The following is a 14,142-nucleotide window of genomic DNA, read 5'->3' on the forward strand; positions in this document are numbered from 1 at the left end:
TGATCTCCATCGTTTGCGCCGCTGTGGGAGTGATCACTGCTTTCCGTTTGTCACCGTGCCACCACCGAACCGGAACCGGCTCAAGGCGGCGGCTGTCCAGCTGGAGAAAGGCAGCACTGAAGGAGGAGGAGGAGGAGAAGAAAAGGAGCGGCTCTGAGCGTCTGCAGGCAGGAGAAACGGTAACAAAAGATGTCAACCGCCGGGGAAGTGCCCCCGTTTTTCCACAGCGTGGGTTCCGACAGCCCCAGCCGGCCCAGGCAGAAATTCTGCGGCGTGTTCTGCCCGGTGGAGGGATCCTCCGAGGCCAAGACGCTGGACTTTGACGCGCTGTCGGCGTGCAGAGGACGGAGCGCCGCCGGCGGCAGAGTCATCGACCGGCAGAGCGACATCTCCCAGCCCAGGAAGGTGGAGATCCGGGAGAGCACCGGCAAGGAGGCGCTCCAGAACCTGGACGACAGGCGGGTAATTCCCCTCCGTCTCAATCCCCCGCGGTACCAAAGACACGACCCGCTTTCTCTGCACTCACATCTTTCATTCAACAATTGGTTGGTTCGGCCTAAACGGGCGCAAATTGATTTCAGTTTAATCCTGCATGAGCGGTTAACTTGGGTGGACTGCATTTCCCAGAAGGCATTGCGCTGGAACGAGGCGTTGATGCAGAAGAGCAGAAGGGAGTGGCTCTGCCTCCTCCACCCTGATGGTTCATTTAAAAGTCTTTAAATAAAGATTCATTTACAGCATTTATATTTGAGTTCATGACGCGTCTCATGAACACAGGAAAACAGTTTATTGGTGAGAAATTGCTGCAGAAGTTCCTGCAATAAATAATAATATTTTGGTTTTTATCAATTATCAGTCAGTTCTAATGAACATTCAGCACTGGATTTATTTTGGAGCTCATTTAATCTCAAATTAATTTTAGATTAATCAATTTTTCAGATTAATTTTCAAGGTTTTTTCTTGCATGTTTTTCATTTTTTAGCTGAGAAATGTCCATGTTTTTTCTGAGATGAACATATTTTTTTTTTCTTGCAAATTTTTGACTTTCTAAAGAAATTTTGAGAATTCTTTTTTACGTTATTTCTTTTGCAAGTTTGCTTTTAATATCTTTTACCGCAGGAATTTTCTTGTTTCTTTCATGTAGAAAAATATAATAACTCAAAAATTAATGTAAATTGCATTTACAATAACCTTACAGTACATACATATTTATTTTATTTAATTATATCATATTTGAACACCAAAACATTTCAGGGAAAATAAAGTCACAAATAAATTTATAATCTAACCAGTAAATAAATATTTATTTGAGATTTTTTCAAAATAAAAATAGATTATTGATCAAATCTGGAAAGTAGCTGAAAGATTCAATAATTTCTTAAATACACATTTAATCAAATATAAAAACAAATCAATAAAATCTGTAATTTTGCTATTTTTTTTCTGTTGGTTTGATTAAAATCTGAACATATTTTCTTTTGTTTATGTTTCGAGCTGCGACTCCTTTAAAAGCTTCCTGCTGCTAAGAGCTTTGGGTCGGGTTCAATCCTTGCATCATGTTACATATTGATTGGCAGCAATAAGGAGCCGAGCCTTTTCCACCCTTACATATACGGATCTCATCCATTATGACTCTTTACTGCAGGAATATCAGAGTAGAATTACAGCTTTTAAAAGTTATGTAATGTTATATAGTTGTGTTTAATGGCTCTGATGCTGAAAGGTTTTAGCGTCTTTGTTCTGGTTCTGGTGGGAAAAAACGTTTGAAAATTTTGTAGTTAAAAACATCAGGGCTGCAACAGATAGAGAGAAAGGAGTAAATTTACACCCATAAACTCAGAAATATTTAGGCTAATGTCAGAAATTGTCGAGAAAAAAATGAGAAAATCTCCAAGATTTTTCTGGAAATTATTTTTAAGAAACTGTTTTTTTCTAAAATCCTGAAAGTGTTTTGGGAAGCACATGTCCCAAAAGTGTTGAGATTATTAACAAATGAACAGAAATAATCTGAGCTCCAAATATTGTCAATTTGTGGGAAAGAAACTTTGAGATTAATCTCAGAGATTTTCAACAAAACAGAAGGACATGTTTCGGTTCAAAAGTTGAACATTTTAGATTAATCTCAGTATTTTTCAAGTCAAATGTTCAATTTATGATGAATTTCTGCATTTCAAGAGTCTAAACTTCTTGACTTACTGCATCCCAATAAGATGTTCAGCCTGTTGCAGCAGATAATAAAGGCCAAAGAAAGCAAAAGGTGACACAACCCTCTTCTATTTATTTACTAACTAGGTTACATGTGTCAAACTCAAGGCTCAGGGGCCAAATCCAGCCCGCCGTAGCGTTTAATGAGGCCCTCTAGACTCCAGAGAAATGGGTAAAAAAACATTTAAGTTCTTAAATATTAGTTTATCAATCAAATCAAAGCACAGAAATTCATGCAAAATCAACATCAAGCATGTTTTGCACAGATTTTATTGGGAGTTTATTGCAAATTTTCCTCAAAAATGGTAAAACCCCCCAAACATCAGGTTTAAGTGATGCAAACTCCCACCTGCAGGTGGCAGTGTTTCCTTCTCTGCTGCTTCATCTTCACCTGTTGTAACGTAAACATTTCTCAGTTTCTTTTATTTTGTCTAGAAGATGTCTGAGATTAATCTAACAAAAAATTCAGTTATTTTCTTACAAAATTTTTACTTTTGGAGCTCAGATATTTCCAAGTTTTTTCTAGAAAATCTTTGAGATTCATCTAAAAATTTCCTGACTTGTTTTTTTCCAAATTTTCAACATGTGGAGCTGAAAAATTTCCCGTTTTTTTGTTCTGGACATTTTCTGAGATTAGCGTTATTTCACACACATTTTTGAAACATTATTTTTTTCTCAAATTTTTTTTTCACTTTTAGACCTCAGAAATTGTTTTTTTTTTCTTCTAGAAAATTCCTGAAATAATTTTTTTTCCATTTAGCTGTAAAAAGGGGGTGAAATATCTTGAATTTAAAATTTTTTTTTTCATCTTTCCAAACTCAGAAACATCTAATTTCTTCCAGAATTATTTTAGATGAATCTCAAACTTTCAGAATTTTTTTACAGTAAATTTTCTCCTTTATTTGTTCTATATTGAACAGTATGACAAAATTTTCAATATTATTTAATTTAAGAGGAACTAATTGAATGCAAAGATGCTTTTTAATAATCTTAATATATATAATTTTTGACCCCTCAAAAGTAAATAATTACATAATTTTTTGGTTAAATGGAGCCATTGCTTAGCAACAGTCGTCCAGATCTATTTGATATTTCCTCACATTTCTCAGGTTTATTTGTGCAGCACATTTTAGCATCAAGGTGGTTCAAAAGCTGCATGTTGGTCAAATGTTTCATGCATTATTAGAGTATCAACGTCTTTCAGTCTTTATTTAAAGGAATTTATAAAACAATGTCAGAAATGTTCCTGCTTTCCATGTTATCTCAGAGTGTAACAGCCTCTCTGGAGGCAGAAAAACACGTTATTTTGATGAAATTCCCAGTTTTTGCAGCCAGTTGGTGATAAAATCAGATCCAGGAGTTAAGATGGCTGCTGGGCGTTTCTTCCTGGGAATGTGTGCAGCCTCTCCTCTCCTCTCCTTTCTAATCCATGAAGTGAATTGATGGCATTAGAGCCGCTCGCCTGTCAATGGAGCAGGGCGAGGCTCTGCGCATGCGCGCTGTGGACCCTCCCAGTGCGGGCTGCGCCTCCTTTCTGCTCTTGTCTGGTTCCGCGTTGGGAAGGTAACGGGTCTCGGCGCGCCGGTGGAGAGCTGGGTTCGGCTGTCAGGGTTCGGGTCTGAACGTCCGAGGCGGTTTGGGTCGCTCCAGGTTCGGCTGGTTCCGCTCCCGTCATACGAGGCTGCGCGCTGATAATCCGCGCTCCTTCCTCCGTCTCCAAAAAACGCAAAAAGGGAGAGAGAGCGAGAAATCCCCCCGAAACGAGCCGGGAAAGATGTCCGGATACCAGGGCAAGAAGAACATTCCCCGCATCACGGTGAGTCCCGGCTTCCTGCGGGTCCGTCCCGCGGCGTGGGCCTGCGGGCGTGGACGCGGGATGTCACCGGGTGACGCAAAAATCTCCGCTCAGATCTGCAGGAGTTTGTCTCTCCACAGTGATTTTGGACAGAAAGAAGCAGCGGCGTGTCCGCAGCATCTTTGCGACAAGTGTCTGCGTGGATCTGAGCTGGGAGTCCCCACGCTTTGTCTCCTGCGGTTTGCACGCCAGTGGAGATTTCACGCCGGTGGTCTTTGTTAGGCGCCAGCTGGTGGGAGCGCAGCGATCCCCCTCCTCAAACGGCCTTTTTCTGCGTTTATTTCCTCCTCCAGGACAGCCAGCGTCATTCCCACCGCGCTATTTTTAACATTTATCCGCCGTGGGAGCAGATTATTCCCCTGAATTCACGGCGGAGCTGCAGGGGTGATGGATTCAGTGGAAAGTGGCGAGCAGGGAGGGGACGCAGGGTCCTATTTCCTTCATGTTTCTGCTTCAGCTGTGCAGAGAGGGCAGGATGCATGCAGACATGCAGGCAGGAAGGAGGACACCGTCTATAAACTGGAATTTACATCAGATGAAAACAGAAAACATGCATTTATTTACAACAGGGGGATCAAAATATGCTTTTACTTTACATTTACTTACACAAGAAATTGTAAAACGCAACATAAAGTGGTTTAGCAAAAAGATAAAACCAAGTTTATTCCGACTTTTACTGAAATCTGCACCAAAATCAGCTTTTATTGCTTCTTATGCCCTTAAACTTGGATAATTATAGCAAGTTTTTAGAAACAAAGTGGCCCAAATTCTGTTTTTATTAATTAAAAATAAATTTATTCAATCAAACCTAAAAAAATATTATGCTTTAAAAAAAAATACAGCAAACATGCAAAAAACAGGGAAAAAGGAGTAAATTTCTGCCAAAAACTGAAATTTTCTGAGTAATTTCAGAAATTTTCTAGACAAATTGGTTAAAAAATAAAATTTTTAGATTATCTGAAATTTTCTACAAATCAGAAATTTTTGAATTTCAAAAGTCAAGTTTTCAAAAAGTTGCCCAAATGCTGCTTTTATAACTCAAAATGAATTTATTCAATCAGCCCCCAAAAAACATCAAAACTTTGCATTTCTTTTGATACAGAAAATGTGCAATACTTGCGCTAAAATTTGTGACAGAAAAAAAATATCAGCTAAAAAAAAACTGAAATTTTGAGAGAAACTTCAAAAATTTTCTAAAAAAATTGGTAGAAGAAAATCTAGTATGTAGATTATTAGAAATTTTCTGTTGGAAAATAAAAAAAATTGTCTACTTTTTAAAATACAGCAAACGTGCAAATTCTGTGGTGGTGGGTTGTAAAAAAAAAAGGAAAAATAAGAGTAAGAATCTGTGAAAATCTCTGAAATTTTATTTGTAGATTCAGATTTATTTTTCAAGTTTTTGGAAAATAAATCATCTGGTGAATCGGATTATTCTTTCACAAACCGAGAACAAAGACGTCAAAAAAATTCACCGATTGTGGTTTTGTCGGATGATTTCTTTAACATTTTGAAATTAGAGATGCAGAGAACTTGTCTAGCAGCTGATTCCGAATCAATCAATGATTTTTCAGCCACATTGGAAGATTTTTATTTTTATGGAATGTTTTGGGCTAAAGTTTTGTCCCGCGAATGCCACTTTTGCCCGGTCTCTTTCTCTCTCTCTTTTTTTATTGTTGGTCGTTTATTGGGATAATTTTATTTTTCTCAATTTGTGGTTGTAGTTTTATTAAAGCTTTTATTTCTTGATTTCTTTAGTTCGAGGCAGGAAGTGTTGGCTAGTTTAGTAATCGATTAATAGTTAAAAATTACATTTAAAAAAAGTCATAAGGGAAAAACGAGCAAATTTTCATCAAAAACTTGAAAATTTGCTGGAAAAATATTTAGAAATTTTTTGATAAAAATTTTCTGGGGAAAAAATATTAAATTTTCTGAGTTAAAAAAAAATTCTGACAAATGTAAAAGATTTTAAACAAGAATTTTTTTAGTTTAATGTCAAAATTTCAGTTTTTTTTTTGGCAGAAGTTTCCAACTTTTCCTTCTATCAATTATTGCACTAAACTCAGTAATTAGGCCCAAAATGACATTTTTTTATTTTTTTTTTTTAACCTTTTTAATCTATAAACATATTTTATCCAAAACTGCAGCTTTACCACCAGGTTAATATTTATAAAAGCAATCCTCTTTTTAATTGAGGTTTTAATCTGTAAATCCACAAATAATCAATATTTCATTACAAGTTAGCAGACAGACTTGAGTTTTCCACATCAGTCGTATTTTTTAAGTGCAGATTCGTCTTTTACAGGAGCTTCTTCCTTACAAAATGTTTTCTTAGAGGTGAAATAATCTGGGTTGCTAGGCGACGGGCGGTGGTTGGCGGTGGTTGGCGGTGGTTGCTAGGTAACAGCGGAGAGAAAAATTCTACCAATGGAATTCAACCTTTTTATTTTTTAAGGAATCGTTCACTTAAAACCCATATCTTGCTGAGAAGTTACTTTTCAGTTAATTTAGTGTTATTCCAGACGTTTTCATTAGAATTTAGACAAAATCACTTTGTGATGTTTTGTGTCTTTGCAGTTTCTCTTGCTTTTTATGTTTATATTTTCAGCTTTCGCTTGTCTGATTTAAACATTTAATTAACCTGACACCTTTAGGTGCCATTTAGAAGCAGAAACAGGATATCTGTGGGTCTGGAGGCGTTTCTGACGAGACGTTTTGTAGATTTTCTTCTTCTACTGAAGCCGGAGGAGCAGCTGCTGCTCGGCGCAGAGATCAGCGGATTAGGGGTTCCTGCGGTCGGACGTAAATGGATAGACGTGATTATTCTTGAGAAGCACTTGAAAGAAAAAGTGGGTCAGAGACCAAGCTGATGGTTTAAATACATTAAGCTGTACTTTTTCTGCCATCTCCCATCGTTTCTTTTTATTTCTCGTTGTCGATTTGTTTCTTTATTCTTTCTAATTTCATCCAGGAGCCATTAAACCGAACAGACGCTGCGCAGGAAATGAATGTTAAGTTGATTAAAACCCAAAGCAGGAAAAGCCGAAGCAAGAGACAAAAGATGTCATTGTTGGACCGACCGGTTTCGGTTCTAATGAATCGGTTTAAATATTTAGCTGAGTCCAGCTGCACTTCCATTAAATATGAATGAGGATCTGCAAATTCACCACCTGGAAGCAACTAACTCTGACCATTTCAGAAACACAGATTCTACTTATGGTTGTTTTTTTCTGTTTTTTTAAAAAGAAGCTTTACTTTCTAATGAAGTTACTGAGCTTCAACTCATTTGCATAATGAGCCAGAAATGCTCATTAAAGAAAACAGGAGAAAAGGCAATGTAATGTAAAAATTGTACAAGGAAAAGACAAAACAAAATATATAAATTTCTTGACAAAAATGCATGTTGAGGTGAAAGGAAAAACTAATTTTCTACTTTTACTTTTAATTACGTCAGTTTTGGTCTTTCATATGTTTCACTCCACCAATATTCGATTAATAAAGTAATTAACAGTAAGACACTGACTGCTCATAATCTCTCCACAGGAACACATTTCATTGACTAAACCTTTCAATATCTGATTGAATAATTGGGAAAAATAATCGAATGTAACCAAAAAGAAATCTGATATTGAAAGAAAAATTAAATATTTTCTTTTCTATAATTTAAACCCGAAAATAGTAATAATAAATCATCACTCCATCTCTAGTTGTCTGTGAAAAACTACTTTAATCTACTTATATTCTGGATTATTCACTGAATGTCACAGACTTCACTTTGAGAATCATCTGGTAAAAAAGTGACTGCCGATAATCTCTCAATGGTAACCCATTAAAAAAAATAAGCTTTAAAATATTTGATTTGAAAATCAAAAAAGTTACACATTAAATAAATTGTATTGGCTGAAATATAATGTCATCAAGTTAATCTGACTTAAATCTGAGTTACAAAACATGTTTTCATTTAAACGTGAGTCATAAATTCAGAAGAGAGGAAGACGAAAACAGAAATAAAAAGTTATTTTAGGAAACAAAAAGCCTTTTGTTCAAGATGGAGGATGAAAATAGCTTCTCTATTTTAAGACTGTAGATCATCAGGAGGAATCAAAGGACTCAAATAGTAAGAAAAAAAAATTTCAGAGATAATCAAATGGTTTCTGATATATACGACTTACAGACTTGTTTCCCACACATGCAGTTAATGTTTGGTGTTTCCTGACATGGCTGATATGGCTCTTTGCCAAGGGCGCCGCTGTGCTGGGGGCGAACACAAGAATATATGATACAAAACTCATCAAATATGAGAAAGTTTCTTGTTATAAGGACATAACAAAGTTCAGTTCAGCTCAGAACAAATTAATTTTTATGTAACCGATTGATCTATTTACCAATTTTACAACAAGTGTGTGATTCTTAACTTTTTTTCCTTCAGTGTGAAACTACATTTCTGCTCTTTTGGCCAACTCCATACATCATAACTGCGGTCAAACAAATTTATTTATTTTTCTCAAAATTAAAAAATTTAATTTGTTGTCAGGTGAAGAAGCAGAGCTGTGGGCTGATTGTAAATAAAAATGGAGTCAATTTCCACCAAAAAATCCAGAAATGTTTAATCTCATAAATTTTCTAGAAGAATGCTTTTGAATTTCTGAGCTCCAAAAGCTGAAAAAAAATTGCTAATAAATTTTCTTTAAAAAAGAAGAAAATTTAAGTTTTTTACCAGAATATTTTTTTTTAAAGAAAAACATTTTTCAAGAATTTTGGGGGAAATTTTTATTCTAAAAATTTGGAGATTTTCAAAGAAAACAAGAAATTTCCAAATGTAAATTACAGGAAAGTAACTCAATTTCCCTGAAAAAGATGAGGACAATTTTCAGTTGAAAAAGTAGAAAATCTGCTTTAAAAAAACCCAAAAATCAATTTCAGCAATTTTCATAAAAAACCCCAAAGCATTTAGGGTTCAAAAAGTTAATATTACAGAAAAAAACACTCTGAGCATCTTATGTCATGTATATGTATAGAAAAAAATCTTACATTTGAGCTCAATCTCAGAAAAATTAGTTAAAAAAAAAGTTTTTTAAATTCCCCCCAAAAAAAAGATTTTGGCAGAAATGTCCTCTGCTGTCTTGTCTATAGCCTTTAAGCTGTTGTCACAAGCAGTGTTTGTGGGTCTGGGGATGGGAACCGGTTCCCGGCGCCCTGTAGGGAACCGGTTCCCGGCGCCCTGTAGGGAACCGGTTCCCGGCGCCCTGTAGGGAACCGGTTCCCGGCGCCCTGCCTCGCCGGCGGCCATCATGTCTCACAGCTGACGCCCCAGCGGTCCAATCAGCCGCCGACTCCGATCGGTGTTTCTGGGCCTTTCAGTCTTCATTCATAAAAACCTAGAAACTAATTCTGCTGTGATCACAACAGAGACTCTGTTAGATCCTCGACGCCTGGCGGCAGAAAGGAGGTCAACCAGGGGTCGGCGACAGGATTTGATTACAAACTTGGAGTTAAAAAGACAGTTTGGACAAATTAAACATATTTCAATTTTTTTTTTATTGTCTGTTGAATAGAAATTTCTCTGTTGTTTTTTGTGTTACAAACTGAGATATAAAATTTAGAAACAGTTTTTTATGCTAAAAGTTTAGACAAATGCTACTTACTCGCAGTAAAGAGCATCATTGAATTCAATTTAAGGCTTTTAAAGGTCATTATTTAATGCAAAAACAAAAGAAATAAATAACATTCTCATTTTTAACAATTTTGATTCAAACTTTCTCAAGGTACAGGAAGTTTGTGGGACAAAGTAAAAATGGAAGAAGCAAAAAATACATTAATATACAAGTTTACTGCATTGCTTTTAAATATTAAAAAAAAAAAACTCTTTTTTTGTTGCTAACAAGCAGGAAATAAGTTGAGAGTAAAGTTTTAATCCGTCAGATAAAGATTGAGGGGCTTTTTTATTTAGCACCAAATCAGAACAATAAGTTTTAATAAGCTCATTTTCATATTTCAAGTTTCATACTTTAAAGTTTCAGCTCATTTTGTGGCGTTTTTCTCTGCACATTTGTCCGTTTTTATGGTTTTTCCTGCAGCTTTGCGAACAGAAATCCGGTTGTTTTGGGTTTTCGTTTTTGCTTCATCCAGGAGGAGACACGTAATTCAGCTGGCAGCTTTCTCCACCTGACTTCCTCGACGTTTCCCAGGATATTTTCCCCCTCGGAAACACAACACAAAATGTTGCCAGGTTACGCCGGAGGCAGACTTTTCACTCTGCATCCTGCATGTCGTCAGGTTATGTTCTTGTTTCTGTTTCTTTTTAACCACGGCGCGATTCGAGCTCACGTTCCTCGTCTGTAAAGTGAATTTTAGCGTTTTTTCCATCATTGTTTTGGTTTTACAGCCTGCAGCTGCTGTAATTCTCTCATTAAACCAGAGTCACTTTACTGCAGCTGTTCTCATTACAAAAACAACAGTATGCTAAATGTCCAGCACCAAAATAAAAGTTTTTATTACATTTCTGACTCTAGATATAAAGTTTGGTTTCAAGTGTAGGAATAAATTGGGGTATTTGTCTATTTTCAGTTGAAATAAGACAAAATTAACTTAAAAGAAACTTTTCAGCAATTTATAGAGGTTTGTTGAAAGTTAATAATTCCTTAATATTGATGAAAAAGTGAAATGTTCTGCCAGTAAAACAAGATATTTTAACTTGTGATATTCTACTGATAACCATTGATGTACCGATCCACTTTATTCACTTCTGATACCGATATCTGAGCCGATTACGATATCGGTATCGGGAAAGATGAATTTGCTTACAGTGTTTCTTTTTTACAAAACACAGACATAAATGTACTAAAATACAAATTTATTTGATAACTTTGCACCGGTACTGAACATTTAAATACACAAATAGGTTCACAGGATTGGTCAAAAATATCTTGAATCATTTCAGTCAGTGCTGTTAATGTAAAACAAATAATACAGACAGAAACAAAATCTTGGTCAAACGTGTGAGAATAAACTGCAACAAACTTCTCAGAAAGTTCTATCAGGAATCATAATATAAAATGAATAATGAATGATAGAAATAGACTAAATAGATTTATTATATTCATCATGATACCCAATTTAGAATTTTTTCCCGATATTAGGGCCGATACCAATATTTGTATCGGATTGGAGCATTTCTACCAATAACTGATACTTTTTCATAAATATTTCAAAATTATTGATTTAAAACAAACTGAAATATTACTTCTAAGTTAGTTTTCTCCTATTTTGAGTGTAATAATATATTTAAACTAGTAATTAGACCAAAGAGATTTTGTATTTTTACAAAGCGGAGCAAATCAGGTGAGAAAATTTTTGAAACTCGTCATTTTCTGTGGAAAAGTGGGTGAAAATACTGTGCTGTAATTGAAGAATTACAGATCATTTTTTACTCATCTCAATCAGTCTGTCATCCACTTCCTGTTTGCTTTATTCCCGTTTGCCATGCTTGGCTCAAACCCAGAACATTCACTAAATCTGGGGTGTCCAAAGTGCGGCACGTGGGCCATTTGTAGCCCACAAAAATGGATCCAAAACAAACAAAGTAATCAATAGTTATTAATAACGACTGATTAATCGCTTCAGCCCTTGATTTGAGGTGCAACAATGAAAAATTTTTTAATTTAACTGTGAACCGGCGTCACTTTAATCATCCAGCAGTGAAGTTTAAGTTGCCAAATAATGTAGTTTGGTTCTAAAGCAGAATTTTTCCGTCCAGAACTAAAGCTGAGCAACTTTTGGACAAAAATCCCGAAGCCTTGCAGAGACGTTCCGTTTAGTGGAGCCAGAGTGGCGCTGGGTCCGGTTCTGCTGCTGCTGCCTCCTCGAACAGAGAGGCCTTTGTTAGCCGGGTACGCCCGAGTCCCTGTGACCCTGTGGCCACGCCTTCTTTAGAGAGGGAGAGACGGGGACACTGGTGGAGATGGGGGGCTCCCCTCCTCTTCCTCCTCTTCCTCTGCTGGGAAGAGGATGATTGATCACATGGTTTGGGTTCTCACTGGTCGGCCCCTTGTGTCTCTGCAGCGCTGAGGCAGGATGGGTGTGTCCAACCGGGTTTTCTATTGTCTTCTAAGCAGGGCCGGTCCAAGTCTTTTTGGGGCTCCAAGCAGATTTTCAATGGGGTCCTCCATACTAACAGCTTCTCTATGTATAAAACATACATATGTACATATGTAACAGTAATACATACATATGTATTACTGTTGTTTGTAATTGGCTTATGGATATCTTGAAACGCGAGCATAAGATCCCAGCTGGAGGCGAGAAGTTGCTAGCTGACGACTAGCATTGCTTTTTGCTGTTACATTGTCGATATAATGTGCTAAATTTTAAATGTACGGCTGATCTAGGTAAGAAAAAGTGATGCAGTGCTTTGCTACGCTACAGCAACTAGACGATAAGCTCAGGGAAAAAATTTAATTAAAAAAAATAAACTAATTGAGGGAGTGGGAAGTAGACTAGTTGTGCTAGCTTGATGATGATAACCTTGACATGTAGCTGTGCTGTGGAATTTGATGTGTTTCTGTTCAGTAACAACAACAAAAAAAGGCAACCTAAACACACCAACTCTGACACATTGTCAGTAGATCAGGTGTTTAATTTAGCTACCGCAGTGTTAGCTTAGCTAATAGCAGTGCTAGCTAAAGTGGCACCAGAGAAATAAAAGTAAATTATTTTAATGTACATTTTGGAAAGCAGCTTTGGGAGACCCAGTAGAGAAACCTCTATCATAATTTAATCCCACTTCCACTGAATGAATATCAATAAGTTATTGAAAACTGAAGCAGCAACTTATTTGATTGACGATGTCCTGGCTTTGTTTGTTTTGTTTTTCAGAGTGACCGTCTCTTGATCAAAGGAGCGAAGATCGTGAATGATGACCAGTCGTTCTGCGCTGATGTCTACATGGAGGACGGCGTCATTAAGTGAGTTCACGTCGCTTGTTTGTGGCGTCCTGCGTTCCCCGCTCGGCCCAACCCGTTTCAATGTCGCCGCTTCAGACAAATCGGAGAGAACCTCATCGTTCCCGGCGGGGTGAAAACCATCGACGCCCACGGCGGCATGCTGATGCCCGGCGGCGTCGACGTGCACACGCGCTTCCAGATGCCCGACCGGGGCATGACGGCGGCCGATGACTTCTACCAGGGAACCAAGGCGGCGCTGGCCGGCGGCACCACGATGATCAGTGAGTCGCTCATCTGAAAAAGTTGTTATTCTTCATTTTGTTTCATTTTTTGGGTCAACAGTTGCTTTTAACTTTCTTGACTCATGTTGAGGGGCCAAATAAAATAATTTCAAGGGACACAAAAGGCCCCCAGACCTCACTTTGAACACCCCTGATTTAGTATAAGTTCTAACTCACGCTGTGATTAAATCTGTGGCGGAAGACTTTATTATCTGATAATATGTCTTTATTACCATTACCATTATCCTTGATTATAGGAAAAACTGCAATATTTAATATTAATTACATCAAACCTTATTTTATTCCCACAGTATTTTTTTTAATCTTTTGGTCTTTTTCTCATCAGAAATTTTTGCAATTCTTTTATTTTTGCTAGCTTGATGAATTGACCAACAACCAATTAGACAAAAAGCATAAAAAATAACAAATAAATAAATAATTTCAAATTATATATACAACAAATCTAAAGAAGAAAAAGGCATCAAGGTGTTCTTAAACACCATGATGCCTTATTGGTTGGGAAAAATCTCATAAATGCACCAGTTATCATATAAAAGCATCTATTAAACAGCTTAGATTAAAAAAAAATTTGTTCCTTGTTATTTCAGCCTTAAAAGGTTATGTGAACCTGGTTGATTATGTGAACTGTAAAAAAAACAAAGCAACTAATTGAAGCTAAATGTCACAATAGGGCTCCCTGTACTGAAACAACAGCAAAAACAAACTCCCTTCAGGCTAAATGCTGCCTGCTGCAGTCAGCTCTGGAACATTGACGCAACACTAACCGCCGCCATTTTGAAGACGAAACAGAGCCATACAATCAGACAAGATCATTGGTGTGCAACCTTTCAATGTTCGTCTG

The 14,142-nt window shown here is 36.9% G+C and overlaps 1 protein-coding gene across 2 annotated transcripts in view; it reads left to right on the top strand.

Moving 5' to 3' along the window:
• Nucleotides 1–14,142, top strand: part of dpysl2b (dihydropyrimidinase like 2b) — a 29,418-nt gene that overhangs the window by 2,177 nt on the left and 13,099 nt on the right. The window contains exons 2-4 of one of the 2 annotated variants that reach the window (XM_055040072.1): nt 86–462; nt 12,932–13,020; nt 13,096–13,280. In XM_055040072.1, coding sequence (XP_054896047.1) covers nt 190–462; nt 12,932–13,020; nt 13,096–13,280 — 547 coding nt within the window. In that variant the 5' untranslated portion in view covers nt 86–189. Of the gene's footprint in view, nt 1–85; nt 463–3,504; nt 4,022–12,931; nt 13,021–13,095; nt 13,281–14,142 lie in introns of those variants that run through there. The other variant, XM_055040073.1, reaches the window with a different exon arrangement.

Source organism: Poeciliopsis prolifica, unplaced genomic scaffold (genome assembly GCF_027474105.1).
Source record: "Poeciliopsis prolifica strain line A6 unplaced genomic scaffold, Auburn_PproV2 SCAFFOLD015, whole genome shotgun sequence".
NCBI classification, from domain to species: domain Eukaryota; kingdom Metazoa; phylum Chordata; class Actinopteri; order Cyprinodontiformes; family Poeciliidae; genus Poeciliopsis; species Poeciliopsis prolifica.